The 18,858-nt window shown below is 44.4% G+C and overlaps 1 protein-coding gene across 1 annotated transcript in view; it reads left to right on the top strand.

Moving 5' to 3' along the window:
• Positions 1–18,858, top strand: part of LOXHD1 (lipoxygenase homology domains 1) — a 122,635-nt gene that overhangs the window by 92,688 nt on the left and 11,089 nt on the right. The window contains exons 17-18 of the mRNA XM_012642649.1: positions 608–793; positions 15,837–16,007. Of these exons, the coding sequence (XP_012498103.1) occupies positions 608–793; positions 15,837–16,007 (357 nt within the window). The remainder of the gene's footprint in view (positions 1–607; positions 794–15,836; positions 16,008–18,858) is intronic.

The raw sequence follows: 18,858 nt of genomic DNA, 5'->3' as shown, positions 1-18,858 counted from the left end.
TTTCAAACCCCTCCATCCTCTCCTGATGTGCTCTCAGAAAATAATTGATAAGTTCATTGATAACAACAGGTGTGTGTTGGAAAAGCTTCACAGGATGGCCTCTTCCAGAAGCATTTGCTTTTGAACCTGGGCCAGTACCCCTATTTGGTTTAAACAAATGATGTGAAGTCCTAGGGTAGAATGCCCAGCAGAGGTAGATTTGCGGAGCACAGAATTTCCCTGCTTTCTTCTGAACCCACATTGTTCAGGAGGCAGCCTGTGTTTCTAGACTGTAAAGCCAGTCTACATGGCATGCCTTTTCAATTTGGGTGTATTTCCTCAGAAATAGAGAACTTTTTACACTAAACCATTCAAACTTGCTGACTACAACTCCAGTTAGACCAACAGCTTTTGCAAGGCACAAAGGTAAGGTGAAGGATAGGATTGGAGGCCCGGGAGTGCCAGGACACTAACTGGCCCTTTCCAAGTTCACCCCTGGCCTTGTTGACTCTGAACTCTGTCCACTTGCACCCCTGGCTCCTCCAAGGAGTCCAGGATCAAGGCCAGAGCAAGAGGGCTGTGCGTCAGAGAGGCTGGCACCCTGAGCTTCATCTTATGCACCCTCCAGGAGCAGGCACCGACGCCAACGTGTTCATCATCATCTTTGGGGAGAATGGGGACAGTGGGACGCTGGCCCTGAAGCAGTCGGCCAACTGGAACAAGTTTGAGCGGAACAACACAGACACGTTCAACTTCTCCGACATGCTGAGCCTGGGCCACCTCTGCAAGCTCAGGGTCTGGCACGACAACAAAGGTATCTCCCACTGAAGGCCGGGGTGGTGGGAGGGCAGCCCTCAGGTCTCCCCCGAGCCCTTCCCTCCCTCCCTGGCAGCATGTTGATTCTGCCCACCCCAGGGTGGCGGGCAGCTTACACGGTCGATTGCCACCATGGTGATGCTTCCAGCAGCATGAGAGAGTCAATGTTTCTGGGAAAATTTTAGAGATGAAGCTTAGACCCCCTTGCTTTCTCCGTGGGTGAGGTTCTTCTTTGTTTATGATGTTGGAGCATTAATTCTACTTTTTTCAGGCATAAAGTTAAGGAAAAAAAGGGCTATATCACCAAGTTCATTTCTCCTGGATTTTCTATAAAGGATTATGCTTGTTTATTTATTAATATAATAGTAAGCCCCAAAGTAGTTGAATTCACTTTTAGATATAAACTATGATATAGGAGGTAAACCAAGTGAGCAATTTTTTTTTAACTTCAAAGTACCTAAGGAATACTTTGTTACATCTGTAATGTCTTCATCTCTGCTGAAGTTCATATTCTCAACATTTCTTTGCTTATGATCTTGCTGTCTTCAAGCCATACTATTTTCTCTGGCTTTGGGCCTTTCAGTTCTATTTGTATTATAATTAGAATAAAGTCGTTATATGTTAAATTCCACCTCCTCGATGCATACTGCTTTCTAAATTCACCTCTTGTCTTCCATTGAAATTCACCTCTGCAAAGCTCTCTGCTCAAAGCCTTCTTCTTCCTTTTCCTCATCTTCTCCAGCTGTTGCCCAGAGCTGTCCTGAATCTTGTGTTTCTCCTCGCTCCTTCCAAATCCCCGCTGAGGACCAGCCTGTCTGTCGTGGCCACTGATGAAACCCAACTCAGCAGTTTGCCACCTCTCTTGTAAAAGGAGCTAACCTGGGTTAAACAGTTAGAATTTTTCCTGTAACATGGAATAAGCTCAGATTAGGCACATATAAAACAGCCAGAATTCAAAGCAATAAAATAATGAATACTTGCACAGCGCTCCACAGTTTTCGGATTTCAGTGCGTCCAGTCAATCATTCGCGCACCAAGCATCTAAAAGTGGTCACGGCGTGCCTGGGGCTCTGTTAGGTATTAAAGATACACACATTTGATCCTTAAAAACGCTTTGTGAATTACCACAGCAAAAGCACTTTATTGCCCCTTTTTCTACAATCAAGGGATATTGAGGCCCAGTGAGGTTCGAATGTTTTACTCAGGACCAGACAGCAAGAAAGACCTGGGTCTTCTGGCGTCTGTTCTGACCCACCACGCTGCGTGCCAGCCCACCTTGCCACCCACCACTCTGCACCCACCCAGCCACTGTGCCAGGAGGTCAAAAAAGAAGATGAGGCCATGAGGGGCAGCCTCTTCTATCTCTGTTTTCTATGCCCCCCATATGTTTATTATTAGGGTGTGGGGGGGAGTTTTATCCAGAAAAGGGTGCAGTGGAAGGGGGACTCTTCTTTCTCACTGGTTAGTTCATGTAGCAAAATTAGCCTGTGGAAAGAAACACATTGCAAAACATGCTCAAATAGCCTTAAGGCACCTCCCCTCTTTCCCAAGAAGGAAACAAAACAAAGACCCCCGAGGTTTCTTTTCCTTCCCCTTCATCATCCATCATGATTGTCTTAGGACTAGTAGTGGGCTGCCTGGTGGTTGAAAGTCTATCGTTCTAATCATTAGGAACATCTCCTGCCCCAGACACTCCACAAGGTCAGGAGGAACCTCCGTCCGTGACACTCAACAGCAATCACTCTGTCAAGACACGTGTAAAAGCACTGAGCCCTCTTCTGTGTATGTCCTCAGGACTAATTAGAGGAATTTGACAGATGGGACTAGTGGGGGCAGTGGGAATGGGGTGGGAGGGGCAGGTCTGAGGTCTGTCTACCCTAACATGTGTGCCTGCAGTCTCTCCCATGGCAGCGGTGCTTGCACCACTGTTTAGGCAGGATGTTTCTAAACAATGTCCCTGCCTTAATCAGAAAGGAGCACATTGTATCTGTGGGCTTCAAACTCTCTGTCTGCCAATACACACTGGTAAGATACCATTACTCTTGAGGGCGGGACCGATGCCTTAGTCATCTTTATCTTCATAACTACCTAAAACAATGCCTGGAGCATGATGGGGACTCATTAAATGTTAGTTTAGTTGAGACACCCACCACCAGGAGAGGGATGAGAAACAGCAGGTTCTTCAATCTTGTTCAACCCTATCCTCCACCTTTACAGAACTGAAGGGACTAGAACCTGAGAAGGAAGAAATGGTGTTCCGAGGCAGGCTGAACCATTCCTTCAGGATTCAATTGTTCTATGAGGCTAGAGAGCAAGGGGTTTCCTGACCACCCAGTCAGGTCGGAAAACAGTAGGGAAGAATTTCACGTAGGCTATGATGACCCCTCATTTTCCAAGAAGAGAAGATGATGCCAGGGCTGTTTACAGTATGAGTATTTCATTTATGGGGGAGGGGTGCGAAGATGGAGGGAAGGGCCAGAAAGACTGAGTTTTCCCTTGTTAAACGACCACACTTCTGTAGAAATCACTAACCATCTCTGAGGGTTGTGGAGCTGTCCAGGGTTCTGACTTCTCTGACCTCTCTTGACTCTGGACTCCATAGCCCGGTCCAGGGCTCTTGACTTGCGGCCTGTCTTCAACCTGGCCTGCTAAGGACATCCAGATGCATGGTAATCTAGACCATTGTCAAGATGGTCTAGATTATCATGCACCCCGCCTCCCGCCCCAGTTCATAGCAATGAAAGGCAGAAAGTTGCTTATCCAAGATCAAAGCTCATCTCTGTGTCTCCTGCCTGTAAAGGTCACTATCTCCAACTCCATCGCATTCAAGTCTGAAGCCCAGCCGACTAAACCCTTTGTTCCTTGGCTGGCTATTCCTGCTGGTGCCGCACCTTCAATGTCTGCCCTCTGCCCTCACCTTCCATCTCAGCCTGTTTCTCACGACAAACCTTCCAGCGTCCTCTTGGGCATTCCTACCTCTGTGCTGTACCATTCCTTCCAAACCATCTAGGAAAGTAAAGAAAAATATTCAAAAAGCCATGCAGTGACATTTCAGGGGTCAGGGATAATGTTTGTTTTCGGTGTCACCTAAGTGTCCTCCTTTCTTTTTTTTCTCCTTCTACCTGGCATGTCCTCTCCTGAGACAAAATGAGCAATACAGTTTCTTTACTACTGTGGCTCTAACAATCCCCACAGCCTTAATATTGATATCAGTTAACAAATAAAATACAATTGGTTCTCATTATTCGCAGTAGTTATGCTCTACAAAGTTGCTCCGAACACTGAATTGGTGAATACTGGACCATTGTTCCTAGGGGAAATACAGGTTAGGTTCCTCTGAGCCTCTGATCACAACATTTTTACCAACTGATCAATATGTAACCTTGCTTTATATGTGTTTCTGTTTAAAAGTACCTTATTTAATATATATTGTTTATTCATTAACATTGAACTCATGACCGACAGCTATGACTATAACTCATGCCTGAGCAAAGCTTATCTAACATGTATTTTCTCTATAAGGCACATCACAGCCTTCTTGTACTTAGGAACACTAAACAGCACTTCAGCTTGGGAGCCAACCAGTATGTTTGTGGCCATTTTTAAATAATGAACTCGCCAACAAAAAGCACAAAAATGTGAAAAACATGGCACTAAATAGACCATGAAAGGGCACTTGTTTACAGTATAAGAGCCAAAGCAAGAAGGTGGTGTTGCCTGGTTCAACCTCAGCTGAGTATGTGTGCATTGGGCAACTTAATTTTTTTTGCCACTCTGTGTATGTTCACAAATGACCACATGAGAATTAATTTGGTGGTTACAAATAAATTTTAGCAAATAGGCAAACCCACAAAGATGAAGCTTGTAAACAATGAGGATCAACTGCATCTATTGAGCACTTACTGTCAGGCATGGCATTCAGGGCTGGGGACAGAGTAGGAAACAGCAAACAATGTTCCTGTCACCTTGACAACCTTCTAGCAAAAAATATATTCATTAAACAAATAATTAGTTTAAATAATATTGTGTCTCCAAAATGGAGGTCCTCCAGACGCTAGTCTGAGGACTCAGAGACCTTTCTGAAGAAGTGATGTAAACATCAGCTGAGACCTGAGGAATGAATGGGAGTAGCTATTAGGTGAAGTGTGGTGTTTGCTGAAAATGGAGGAACACATTTGAGGCAGAGTGAATAGCACATATCAAAGCCCTGAAATAGAAGAAATCTTGATACGTGGCAGAAACTAAAGCAAAATCCAAAATGACTGCAAAATAGGGAATTGGGGTGGGAGCTAGAAAGTAGACAGGAACCAGGCTGTGCATGATATCATGAGCCCTGTCAAGGAGTGGGTCTTTATCCTAACTACACCAAGAAGCTTTCAAAGGATCTCAAGAACAGGAATACCTTGGGGAAGACCTACTCCTCGGAGAAGTTAGGTTAGTTGGAGAAGAAAATGAACTTCAAACGACAGTTAAGAGATTGATGGGAAAGGATGATGTCTTCCAATATGGTGGTAACAGTGGGGATGGAGAAAAAGTTGAGAGATTTGAGAAATACATAAGGAAGAGGACATGTTCAAGGTTTGCCTGAGAAGACTTGAGCAAGAATGGTGAGGATGCTGGAGAAGTTTCTTCCTCTTGATAAGTTTTATTTGAAGACCTAGGAGACATCCAAGGGGTGATAACCAGTAACAATGGAGTCTGGACCTCAGGAGGAAAGGCAGTTCAGAGACTGATCAGTTCAGATATTGATCTAAAAGTTGTTAGTAAGAGACAAGAGTGAAGTCATAAATGAAGAGTGAATGAGAGTCTATGGAGGAAGTACAGCTTGAGGAAAGCAGGCCCAGGGAAGATTTCTGAGGATTTCACCATTTGAGGTTACATAATGGAAGGGAAGGGAGAGGAGGGAGAGAAATAAAAGAGACAAAAGAATTACCTCCACATTTTGTACTTCCAAACTGGAATATACTTGTGGAGGGGGGTCTTTGTCTGGGGAACTCTGTAGTGCTCAAGATTGTTCACCAGCCATGAAATCCATAGATGTGATGTGTTGGCTCTTGGTTCCATAGTTTTCTGGACATAAATTTAATAGAAGAAACATGAGATCACATTTGTTTTCAAATAGCAAATCATTTTAAAACATTTAAATGTTTACCTCTCCCTAGCAAATTTCCAGAATTCCTTGCTGAGAATTTTGTTATACAGCAAAATATTTAAGTCAGCGTAACAAGGGAGAAGGGAGAAGAGATGAACAGCTTTCTGTAATTTATGGATTCATGTTTACTAGACAAAAATGCTCTTCATTATCTACCCCCCTCCACATACATACACAAATGTCAGGGAACCTTTCTTACTTAGCCTCACCACTTCTGCTCTGTAGTCCTTTTTGTAGTGTGGAATTGCCTTTTAACTCCTGCTATTTCAATCCATCCAGAGAATGGCATGGTACATACAAGTTTGCAGCAATAGGTACTCTCTAAGATCAACTGTTTTCATTCAAAAAGTTTTCTCTGTTCTTCACTTTCTTCTTTTTCCTATCTCCCTGAACTTGAAGTTCAGCCCTTGTTGAAATTTTACCTTGCATGAAATGTTTCATCTTTTGCCCAAGCTAGAAGTCATTCATAGATAACCAAGAAATAATTGCACCTGCAATTCCCTTCCTCTGCTAAATTCTTAGGCATTCTTCAAAATCCAGATTCACAGCTGCGCGCAGTGGCTCATGCCTATAATCCTATCACCCTAGGAGGCCGAGGCAGGAGGATTGCTTGAGCTCAGGAGTTCAAGACCAGCCTGAGCAAGAGCAAGACCTCATCTCTACTAAGAATAGAATAATTAGTTCGGTGTCCGTGGTGCACTCCTGTAGTCCCTGCTACTTGGGAGGCTGAGGCAAGAGGATCACTTGAGCCCCGGGGTTTGAGGTTGCAGTGAGCTATGATGATGCCACTGCACTCTAGCTGGGGTGACAAAGTGAGACTTTGTCTCAAAAAAGAAATCCAGATTAGCTATCATCTTCTTCATAAAGCTCTTTGATTACCCCATATGAAGTTAGATGCTCCCTACTCTGTGCTCCTTAACTTCTCTGTTCATACCTCTATTTGTAGAACTCACAATGCTGAGTAGTAATTGTCTTGCAACAATTACAACTGGTAGACTTTTGAGTCTCTGAAGGGTAGAGACTTCGTTTGATTCACACTTTTATTCCCAGTGCCCTGTAGTTATTTAATAATTACGTGAATGAATGAATAAATTGTTGCTTAACATCATCTTGTAGCAGCTTCCAGATCCTGTATGGATGGCTTCATAATTCCATCCTTTTCCAGACTTCCATGGAGATCTCTTTCTCCCCTCTAGGTGTTTGAGAGGTCTGCAGATGCAGCACATCATATCAGACATCTTATTAAAGCATTTGTAATTCTCCAAGGGCAGGTGTCATGGTTGGAATAATGTTCCCCACCTCCCAAATTCTTGTTCACCCAGAACTTCCAAATGTGATCTTATTTGGAAATAGGGTCTTTGCAGATAGAATTAGCTAAGGATCTTGAGACGAAACCACCCTGAATTTAGAATGGGTCCTAAATCCAATGATGACTTATGTCCTTATGAGAAAAGAACATGGAGAGATGCAGAAATAAGATTATGTGAAGATGGAGGCAGAGATTGGAGCTGGAGATAGCAGTTACAAGCTAAGGAACACCAAGGATTGCTAGGAACCACTGACGCTAGGAAGAGGCAAGGAAGGATTCTTCTCTGGGGTATTCAGAGAGAATGGCCCTGCTAACACCTTGATTTCAGATTTCTGACCTCTAGAACTGTGAAAGGATAAATTTATGTTGTGTTAAGCACCAAGTTTGTGGCAATTTTTTATGGCAGTACTAAGAAAATAAAACAGTAGGGAAGAATTTTCTAGGGAGCAGTAAAGACTTCCATAAGGTCTCAGTTCAAGTCATGTCTCTGCAGCAAAGAATCTGCTTCAGGACTTGCTGCTGGGTGTGAAAATATTCAAGGCCATTGGACCAAGATGAAACTCACCAAATCAGAATGTAGTCCCATCACAGAGCCCGATGTCAGCGGGGTCAACTGCATCAGCTTTAAGGCACAGCAAGGCTGTATGGCCCGGAGTCATAACACCAAAGTTGATGTCAAGTAGTGATCTGTTTGGCAAACTTCTAGCTCCTGAATTTTATAGCTGGAGTCTCCACAACCCTGAAATTAGTTTAGTGTTAACTGGGACACAGAAACCAATTATTCCTCTAGGCATGACAAAGAGAGACGTCCCAAGCTAAAAGGCATCATAGACTAGCTTCTGATCCCATTCTGGACTTGTCATTTAATTCCAGCCACTGGGACCTCTGCCTTATGACCTAACTCCCACCATGCATCCTGCCATGATTATACCTCCCTGGCTGTGGTTGACAAACTCTCTTATGTCCTCACCTCCTCAATGAAAGTTCTTCCTATTGTCCTACCTTACTTGAATCCACTCCCCAAACACTCAACGCACTTATCACTGCATGTTTGTTCTGTCTCCTTTACTCGACTATCAGCTCCACAAGTACCATTGTCTCGTTCATTGTTCTTTCTTGAATGTCTAACACATTGCCTGTAATATGATAGAGACTTAATGTATTTTAACATAATTTATTTATACTCCTATTTCACTCTTTCAGACCCTGTCTTTTTATGGTTTGGTTATAGGGAACTCAGTTTTCTCCAGAATCAGAGTGTTCTTTTATGCCTTAGTGAGTCTGACCATGAACCTCAGACAAATGACTAAGCTGTCTAATACCAGCGGTCCTTCTTCCCAGACACTGATTGTGCACATATCCAGACTTTCTCAGTTTTCTTGATACGTTTTTCTACTATGCAAAAACCTAACAGCCAATTAACCATTTCTTCCATCTTGTCACCATCAAAACCCGAACAAAGAGGGGGTTCAGCACCATAGACAGCTCCAAACCATGCCAACCTTGTGGCTAGTTGCCACTATTTTTTTTATTATTTCAGCATGTTATGGGGGTACAGATGATTAGGTTACATATGATGTTATCATTTCGATGCCAGCCTCTCCAAAGAGCTTGACACCCCACCCCTACCTTGGATAGCCAAAGACTATCTGATTGCCTTGGCCCCATAACAGATCTTCTGATCAAAACCCTGAGTCATAGATGTGATTCTCTTTCCCTTGGAGGCAGGGAAGTGGGCCTTCTCCCCTCCAACCAGACATCAGATCTGAAAGCAGGATCATATCACTGATAGGTCTTGAGGCTCACCAGGGAAAGGGAGATTTCTGTATCTTCACTGAGCCCACGTGGTTGGGATACTAGGGTCAAAGAGGAACAGAGAAGTCCAGGTTCTGTACCCAGTTTCCTGTTTATGGTAAATTTATCCTCAAGGGATGGAAGTTGAAATATCAATACAAGCTAAAATGGCTAAACATATCCTTAAGCTTTCTCTATGCCACACTTTTTTCATATTTAGTTTGAAATTTTTCCAACTACATTATGCTTCCCCTGCATAGAAATTTAGGAGGACAAATACATTTTGTTTGAGAGTCTTCCACAATTAAAGGTGAGGATTCCTGAAAAAATATCATATAAGTCAGGTTATAAATGCTTAATTAACTTAAAGCATAGCAATCTTCTCTTCCCCAAATCTACCTTTAAATATTTTTTTGTTTACCCAATTACTCTTTTTTTTTTTTTTTTTTTTGAGACAGAGTTTCACTCTTTTGCCTGGGCTAGAGTGAGTGCCGTGGCATCAGCCTAGCTCACAGCAACCTCAAACTTTCGGGCTCAAGCGATCCTTCTGCCTCAGCCTCCCAAGTAGCTGAGACTACAGGCATGCGCCACCATGCCCGGCTAATTTTTTCTATATATATTTTTTTTAGTTGTCCGATTAATTTCTTTCTATTTTTAGTAGAGATGGGGTCTCGCTCTTGCTCAGGCTGGTTTCAAACTCCTGAGCTCAAACAATCCGCCCGCCTCGGCCTCCCAGAGTGCTAGGATTACAGGCGTGAGCCACCGCACCTGGCCCCAATTACTCTTATTTATGAAAAATTTTAAACATGCACAAAAATGAAGGGAATAGTATAATGGACTTCTACATACCCATCACCCAAGTTCAACAATTATCATGATTTATCATCTTTACCCTTTTTACTCTTTCTTTTCCTTTTTTCGATTGCTGGAGGATATAAAATCAAATCCTAAACTTCACATAATTTTACTCCAAGCATATTTAGTGTGTTTCTCTCTTTAAAATGGACATTTTCTTACAACATCTCACCACCATTATCACACTTAACAATGACTTCTTTATATCATTCAATTTCTACTCCATAGCAAATTTTCCCAATACTGTGTATGGAATACATGGGAAATATGTAAATTTTCTCAGTACTATATATTGAGTAATTTTGTGAATGTATTGAGGAAATACTGTGAATTGATGTAATATGAAATACACAGAAGTCCCGTTCTTCCTGATGCTAATAACGTTGAATAGTGGATACAGGGGCTGTTAGCCTGATTGCTCCATTGTAAAGTTTCCTCATAACTCTTCATCTAATAGATTCCTCCAGTGGTGATCAATTAGGGTTACAAATGGTGATTTTCTAATTCTGTCATGTCTTATCCACTTACTAGCTGGAATTTTTCTATAATATTAAAAAAATGTCCCTCAGGCTACTTGATTACCGTGAAATATAGTTCATGGAGGAAAATCAAGATAAATGATTCATTCTTCCCCTTAATTCTCATGATAGCTTTTATAATACTGAACAAATTATAACCATTGTTTATTTTCTAATTTGTCTTGCTCTTCTTGCTTTGTCTGGTTAAATTAAAACTCTGGTGAGATAAAGAATTTCTCTTACCACAAAATGAATTTACATGTTTTCTTTTCAGGAATATAAATGCATAGAAATATGAAAGACCTCAGAAACCATCTATTTTAACCCTCATATTGTAAAGGGAGGAAACTGAGGCATGGAGATATTATTATAACATGTTCAGCTTGGTGGATATGCTGAGACTGTGACCCAGGTCTGCCAAATCTCAGAGTGTCACTGTCTTAGATGACACATATATGACAGTGTTTGTGGAAAGATAATGGCTAGATTCTTATATTCTTCCATAGCTAGGGCTCTGCGATGGTTCCATATCTTACTTTAAACTGCCTATTGATCTTGCTGAAGAAATATGAATTACCCAGATGAACCCTTATCTTGCCAAAGGTTGTTTGTAAGGAAGGAGTTGCTTGGTGAAATGAATTATCTTTCTACTTGAGAGGAATTTTCAGTGGTTTGCACTGGAATAAAGAACTGACAGTTCACTTCCGAAAGTAAAAATAATTATCAATTCTATGTTTATTGAACGCTAAGTTCATAACCCTGTGATACAATTAAGGGTTCCGAAGACATGGTTCCCACTCTTCTAAAATCCAACCAGAGAAGTCAGACATACACATGAAAACAGCCACAAAAAGGGTTAGGGCAGTTCATGATCTCAGTAGCAAAGGTTTTCCAAGACATCCGTGCTTATGGCCAAGAAAACGGACAGAAAAGGAATACTGTGGGCCTCGAGATTTTGGAGGGCCTCATGGAGGAGGGGAGACCTAAGTTGTCCAGAGGATAGGAGGCATGTAGAGTAAGGGAATAGCTTCATGCCATAATGAAGAACAAGGAAGTGCCAAAGGGATGCATAATAAATCCATCTCACCAGGATAGGGGATTTGCATAACGCCTCTTCCTTACTGAAGTGAGAAAGGTGATTGGAGTCAGACTGAAGAGGGCCCTAAATATGTAAACACACACAGAGTTAGGCTCTTTTGTCCCATCAGATGTGGAAAGCCACTGATGGGATAGTGCCAGGCAGTAGATGGCACAACAAAATCCAAGGAGCAGCTGTCACCCTTCCTCCCATTCAGAGTCTGCCGTCTCTTGCCTGGAAGGATTGGGAACGCACACTAGTTCAGAGTTTCTAAGCCTCTTTCCTTAAAGCAAACTTTGGAACATTTGGGATAAAATAATCAATTCTACAAAGACAGGCCATTGCTCCCAGTGGGTGGGGAGGGGGCTTTGAATTCTTTTTCCCCTCCACTCCTAAAACATCATCATCTTCTTCCTTGTTCTTCCCTATTCAATAACAGTGCACACTCATGCATTCAAAAAACATTTATTGAATAATATGCCAAGCATTTTTCCAAGCACTGGAATATAGTGGTGAATAGATCACATAAGAGTTCTTCTCTCCTAGGGCTTACAGACTAGTGGAAGAAGACAGACAAAACAATATACGAGGAAACAGAAACAGAATTATTGCAGATTGTGAAGTGGGCATATGGTGACTGATGGCAAGTGACTGGGGATGAGGGAGCTTCTGCAAATATGGTGATTAACGAAGGCTTCCCCAAAGGCAGGACATTTGATCTGACAGCTCAATGAGGAAGCAATGCTGGCACTCAAAGCCCGGAGAATATTGTTCCAGATGGACAGAAGAGTAAATGCAAAGTTTCCAAGTCAAGACAGGGTTTCATATATTAAGGTATAAAAAGAAGGCCAGTGTGGGTGGAATATAATAAGCAAAGTTGTGAGTAGTATGAAATGAAATCAGAGGAATGGAAAAAGCACCAGATCATGTCAATCCTTGTAGTCCTTGGTGAGCAGTTTATATTTTATTCTGACAGTGATGGGAAGCCATTGGAGGGTTTTACATGGAGAAGTGACAAAATCTGATTTATGATTTTAAAAGATCTCTATGGTACATGTAGAAGGATATTAATGAGAGAATTGTGTATATAAGTAAAAGTCTGGAGACCAGCTAATTATCCATCAACAAGGACAAGGTAAATAATTTGTGGGATGAGCATACAATGGGATACCAGGCACCTATGAAGAAGAGTATTTACATTCTGCTATGGGTCATCCATGAGTAAAAAGGTAAAGTGTCAAACAGTGTGGAGTGTTTTCTATCTTTATATAAAAAGATAAAGTAGAACCCTAAAAGAAGAGACTTTGTAAAGAAATGGATTCTCTAATGGTTGGTTTCAGATGGTTCCCTATTGGTCTACCAGGGCCTGGTAGAATGTCTACCATCTGACTAAAGGGTGGGTCTATCTGCCTGTCTATTAATACTGTCCTGCTGCCTTCACCAGGAAAAACCAGCCACATGACACCAGCCTGCCCTGAGCTGCCTGTTCCCAGTTTCATGGTCGATAGGTTCTTAGTGGGAGAAAGTTGCAGTAAGACCCCTGGAATCACACCCAACATTTCCCAAACAAGGCAAGTAGATCCATAGTGAGCACAAAACTGAGAATTAAGCTTCTTTCATGTCAAAGAAGTTGGGGTTAGCCACTATTTACCATGGAAGTAGTTTCTTTGAAGAATTCTAACTTGAAAAGAAAGTTGTGGATGGAGTAAGAAAATGCCATCCTTTTAGAGGATGGGGGACAGGGGGACTCAGCCTCCCACTGGGCACCAGGGCAAGGCTCCTCCTCTGGCTGTCTTCATCCACACAACAGGGGCAATGCATTATCTGTGGATAAAGTTAAAGCCATCCCAGAATCCACATTTCCCCCCAGCTCACTGCTTTCCTTTGTCACCACCCTGCCTGGAGCCCAGGAGCCATGCGATTCGGGAGTGAGAACGGCTAGGGTATAGAGCAGGATGAACAGTGCTTTCCAGCAACAGAAATGATCTCGTGATGGCCCACCTCTCCAGATAAGGTCATCCTCCTTCACCAACATACTTTCACTCACTCACAACTCAAAATTCCCATTGATTTCCTATTGCCACGATTTTGTAGAAAGACCCCTAGATGCTGGTCCTGATATATTAAACCAGTAGTTCTCAAGGTGTGGCTCTAGGACCAGCAGCATCACCTGGGAGCTAGTTGGAGGTGGAAATTCTTAGACCCCATCACAAACTTACTGAATCAGAAACTCTGGGAGCAGAGCCCAGTAATCTTCATTTTAACAAGCCCTGCAGGTGATTGTGATGAAGGGCTAGGTTCCCAGCTTTGGCCACACATTGGAATCACCTGGATAGCTTCAAAGAGTGCTGATACCTGGGTCTCAAGCCAAAGTCTGTAGTAATTGACAAGAGCTGGGTAAGAGCTGGGTAAGGGCTGGATATGAGAGCTGGGTACTAGAATTTCTCCCCCCTCTCTTCCCACGCACACACAAAAATACACATACAGGGTGGGGGTGGATGGTATGTGGAGGACAAAGAATCTCTTCCAGTGGGATATTTTCCAAGAGGATCAACAACTTGTGTTCTTTTTCTCTGCCTCCCTCTACTCACCTCCCCCTTTCTTTGCTCCACTCTGGATGTTTTTGAGCCCCACTTGGATGGGTCTTATCTGCATCATTTCCAGACTGAATGCACGGAGGCTTGCTAAGTAGTTTAGTCACTTTCATGATACTATCAGGAACCATCTCAGAGAGCAGCCATTCTGCAAACGTACAGGTAGAACTGGCCCTCATGTAGAAAAGTAGAATGATTTATTGCGTTAAAATACAAGTTGATTGACAAAGTAACTCACCACTGTTTAACTCAACAGAAGTATTGTAAAATTTAGCTTGTTTTGGCACTCACTGTTTTCCACTTTGGTAAAGATGTATGTTTACAAAAAAATACGTACTTTTTCAACATAGAATAATGCTCTGCTAGGACTGCTAATATATATTTCCTGCCCACAAGCCTTAACATCTACCCCCTGCAATCTGGGTGACTGAAGTTTGTGTCCATCTTTGTGTGTCCTTTTGTGCTTTAGGACCCTGAGACCACAGGCAGGGTCTATCTACAGCTGTTGCTTTGGGCAGCATCTGATCCTAGAGGAAGGCTTTTTGAGGGGTACAGTGGGGCTGCCCCCACAGCCCCAGGTGGCATGAGAAGACCAGGAGTGGGAGTAGAGCACACCCTTGTATTCCCTGAGGGGGTTGCCTTGTACACATGTTATAGGCAGCAAGTATTATCACCCTAACCTGCCAAACCACTGAGATTTCCTCCTACATGGGGGCCTTTCGGTTTGAAGAGTTTTCCAGGACTTTGAAGAGTGGAGAGTAACTGAACCCGTACATGCTGGAAATAGCACACAGCTGTCACAGCAAATGCACATCAATTCACACTTGATGGCGATGCTGTGGTGGGAACACTTCTGAGGGAAGCCCTGCCAGTTACCACAGAGGCAGCTGTCTGTTCAATATTAGGCCAAGACTGGTCAAATTTAGAAACATACCCTGAAGAAACAGCAGCTTCTGATTCCTCCTGTGATTGTTGAACAGCTCAGCCGAGGTCCCCAAAGTCATAACACATTCCTGTATTCAGCATTCATTGAGCAACTACTATCTGCCAGTTGCAATTGCAGGCACTAGGGAAACAGGAACAAATAACACCCAGTCCTTGCCCTCGAGAGCTCACAGTCTGGGGGATGAGACACTAAATAATGGCAACACAAAGTGACCAGGGTGTGGCCAAGGCAGACACAAGGGGCTACAGGAGTGTGCAGGACACCTGATGCCAGCCTAATGGGTGATCGGGGCACATCAGAGAAGGCCTCCTGGAGGAGTTGATATTTGAACTGATTCTGGAAGGATATTGGGCATGAGCTAGGTGAGTCGTGGTGTCAGAAATGATAGAGGTCATCCTTCAGCTTTGTGAACTCCAAAAAAGGCTATTTCTTGGGGCAGAGATCTCCATTACGAATCTGATAAAGGCTGTGAGCCTTCTCCCTGGTCAAATGTCCATGTATAATTATAGCACAATTTCTCAGGGCTCATATACTTCTTAAATCCCACACACAAATCCTCTAGGGTTCGTGAACTCCAAGTTAAGGGATTAGCCAAGAGAATTATGTCCTCTGGGCTGGAGGAGCCCTCAGAGACCACCGAACTCAACCCTCATTTCATCAACAAGGAGACCAGGGCCCAGAGAGCACAGAGAACTTGTCCAGGGCCACACAGCCAGTGGATCAGGAGGAAGTGGAAGTCTGAAAGGAGAGGGAGGGCACGTCCAGCTCCCAGTCCTCATGATGGCTTTTCCACAGGGATATTTCCTGGCTGGCACCTGAGCTATATCGACGTGAAGGACAACTCCCGTGACGAGACCTTCCGCTTCCAGTGTGACTGTTGGCTCTCCAAGAGCGAGGGCGACAGACAGACAGTCCGCGACTTTGCCTGTGCCAACAACGAGATCCATGAGGAGCTGGAGGAGACCAGTATGTGGGGTTGGCTCAGGAGGGAGGTGGGGAACGGTGTTGGAATAAGAATACATTGCTACAGCTGGAGGGGAGTCGGATGTCCAGGGCAGGGAATAATATGGGGGAGATGCATAAGTAAACACCCCAAATGTTGCTCAGTGAACCTGGAATTGCTAAGATACGGGTGCCAGCTCATGGCTCTGAACCACAGGGACCAATGAGGCGGCAGGAAAACCCACTGGGGACAAGCTCACCCTGACCTGAGGCTGGGCTGGGCAGTTTGGTGTGGGGCCCTCTCTGGGTTACTTTTGTCTCATGGACTCCATCCAACTGATGCCTGTGACAACGGCTGCCTAATGAAGCCTTCCTAGAGACAGGATGCAGGGGGAGCCAGTATCTCCATCAGCTGCTTTCTCTGTGTCCCTTCCTCAGGGGATATTTAAAGGGAAGGAGTAATTGATCCCGGGGAGATGTGTCTTTAATACAGATGCCAGCGTGTGGACCCAACAGATTGGAGAAGGTTTATCACAGGCAGAGCCTGATGGAAAGAAGGAATTTTCCAACCTTAGTTTTAAAGCAACACTAGCTTTGTAAGAGGTAAACCCCCAAATCTCAGTGTCTTATCACAACAAAATTTATTTCTCACTCCTTTAGTATACAGTCTGGTGTGGGTGTTTGGTCAGAGGCCTTCTGTGGGGTGATTTAGGGACCCAAGCTCTTTCCATCTGTATCTGCTATTTCCAGCACGTAGCTTCCACGTTTTTTGCAGAAGGGAAAAGAGAGCAGGGAGAAGGCACACCCCTACCTTCTTAACACATGAACCCGCATCCTATTGGTGAGAACTAGTCATGCAGTACTACCAGATGTAAGGACACCTGGGAAATGTAGTCCCTGACTAGGCAAGCCCCCTTTAGAGGACCGTGTAGACCATGGAAGGGAAGGGTGAATCTTTGGTGGAAAGCCACCCACCCACACTCCTCTCTGCTATGCCCTCTAACCCCTCCAATGATGAAATTAGCTGCCTTGAGAGGTGGTGAGCACTATGTCCCTGGGAGTATTCAGATGAAAGCCAAGCACCCATTGGTCGAGTTTGCTATATGGGGATTCCTGCCCTAATTCAGAGGCTAGACTCCCGACTTCAATAATTGCACTTCCTGAGGAGTTGCTGGGTGTCCAGTTTTATTTTAGATGCTCCGAATGATGTGCACTTCTTTGTGACCTCTGATTTATTTGCACTGACCTTTGCACGTGTGTCAGTCTCTGAATACACCCGAAAGCTCCCACAGGTCAGGGACAACATCACTCGTGTCTGCAGCCCTCCGCAGCTCTGCAGGCCTTGGGCTTGGCGCGTGCACAGTCAGTTGGTGCTCAGCAAATGGAAGAAGATGCAATCCTTGTCCTTAGAGCCTCACAATCTAGTTAGAGGGAGAACCTTAAGCCCCTCACACATGTGTGGAGATGAACAATAGAGGCTCCACAGGCCAGTTGGGGTTCAGGGAAGGAGAGATTTATAAGACATGGAACATAATCACTGGGTTTCCTTCACAGAGTTCCTGCCAAACAGCTGCTAAGACCTGAAAGACTTGGGTCGGCAGGAGATGGTAGAGGGGAAACGATACTCGTGTTAGTTCTGGAAGGATGTGTGCAGGCTGGAGACGGGAGGGCAGAGGTGCAGAGCCCGGAGAGGGCCTGGATCGATCTGTCTGTATTGAGAGACTGCAGAGGGCAGAGCAGCCCCCTTTGAGGGGCACAGGAGCCACATCTGTGTCCTCAGATGGAGGCTCGCCCTGGGGAGAGTCATGGGCCCAGCTTGAGCCAACATCCCAACACTCAGCTACCTTTATTTAACCACGTCACAAAGCCAGATTGAGCACCTACAAGTGCCAGGCCCTAAGCTGACTTCTGGGGACCTACCAATGAATAAAATGGAGACACTGCCCTCATGACACTTACACTCTGGTGTTGCTGACCCCATGAGGACAAACGCAATTTTGTATTTGAGCAGAGCATTCCTGAAAGCATTCCACACCCGTGTTCTCGTCAAGTCCTCGCAACCCCAGTCCTACACTGAGGGAAGGAAAGTGCAAATTCACACCTCTATATGGTGGATAAGGAAAACAAAAGCCAGACAGGTTAAGTGACACATCTAGGGCCCACTGCACCCCAGCCCCAGGATGTCTTGTCTTCATCGGGCCTGACTGGACTCCGGATTGAGAGATCTCCCCCATCTCGTTTAGCCTCCTGTTCTCCACCTTCATCCCCAATTCTTGTTAGCAGTTCTAGAAGCTGCTCCCAGTCCTCTGCAAGCATCTGCCACTACAGGTGATTCTAACATGCAGCCAAAGCTGAAAACCATTGGCAATCTTTAGGCAATACTAATATCTGGGTCCCGCTGCCAGAGATTCGTGGTAAGTCCTGGACGGTGAGATCACACACTCATGTGTGCACATGCACACACACACACAAACACACACACACACACACCCCTAGGAGGGCAAAACATCTCCCTTGCTGGGACATCCTCCAGTAGGACCAACGCCTCCCTCTTTGTGGCCCTCCCTCTTCCTTACCCACCACTCTTAAAGTCTTCTAGGGCTGCTCAGTCAGCCTTCTCTGCGACACTTCCAGCCCAGACACAGTCCCGCTTGCTGGCCAACTCCGCAGGGATGAAGCACTCACTGCTTCACCAGGCAATTCTGTTAGAAAACCCATCTTCCTATTTATGCTGTTGAAGTTTCCATCCTTTGGTAGTCCCGATGGGGTCAAACAGAAAATTTCAAGAGTGGTCTGGACCCTTGGTTGTATGTGCCCGAAACCCAAATCCAGGCTGGCCTGAGCGCAAAGGGAGTGTATCGGCTCTTAGAACTTG

Source organism: Propithecus coquereli, unplaced genomic scaffold (assembly GCF_000956105.1).
Source record: "Propithecus coquereli isolate 6110/MARCELLA unplaced genomic scaffold, Pcoq_1.0 Scaffold181, whole genome shotgun sequence".
Classification (NCBI taxonomy): domain Eukaryota; kingdom Metazoa; phylum Chordata; class Mammalia; order Primates; family Indriidae; genus Propithecus; species Propithecus coquereli.
This window is presented reverse-complemented; position numbering and strand designations above follow the sequence as displayed.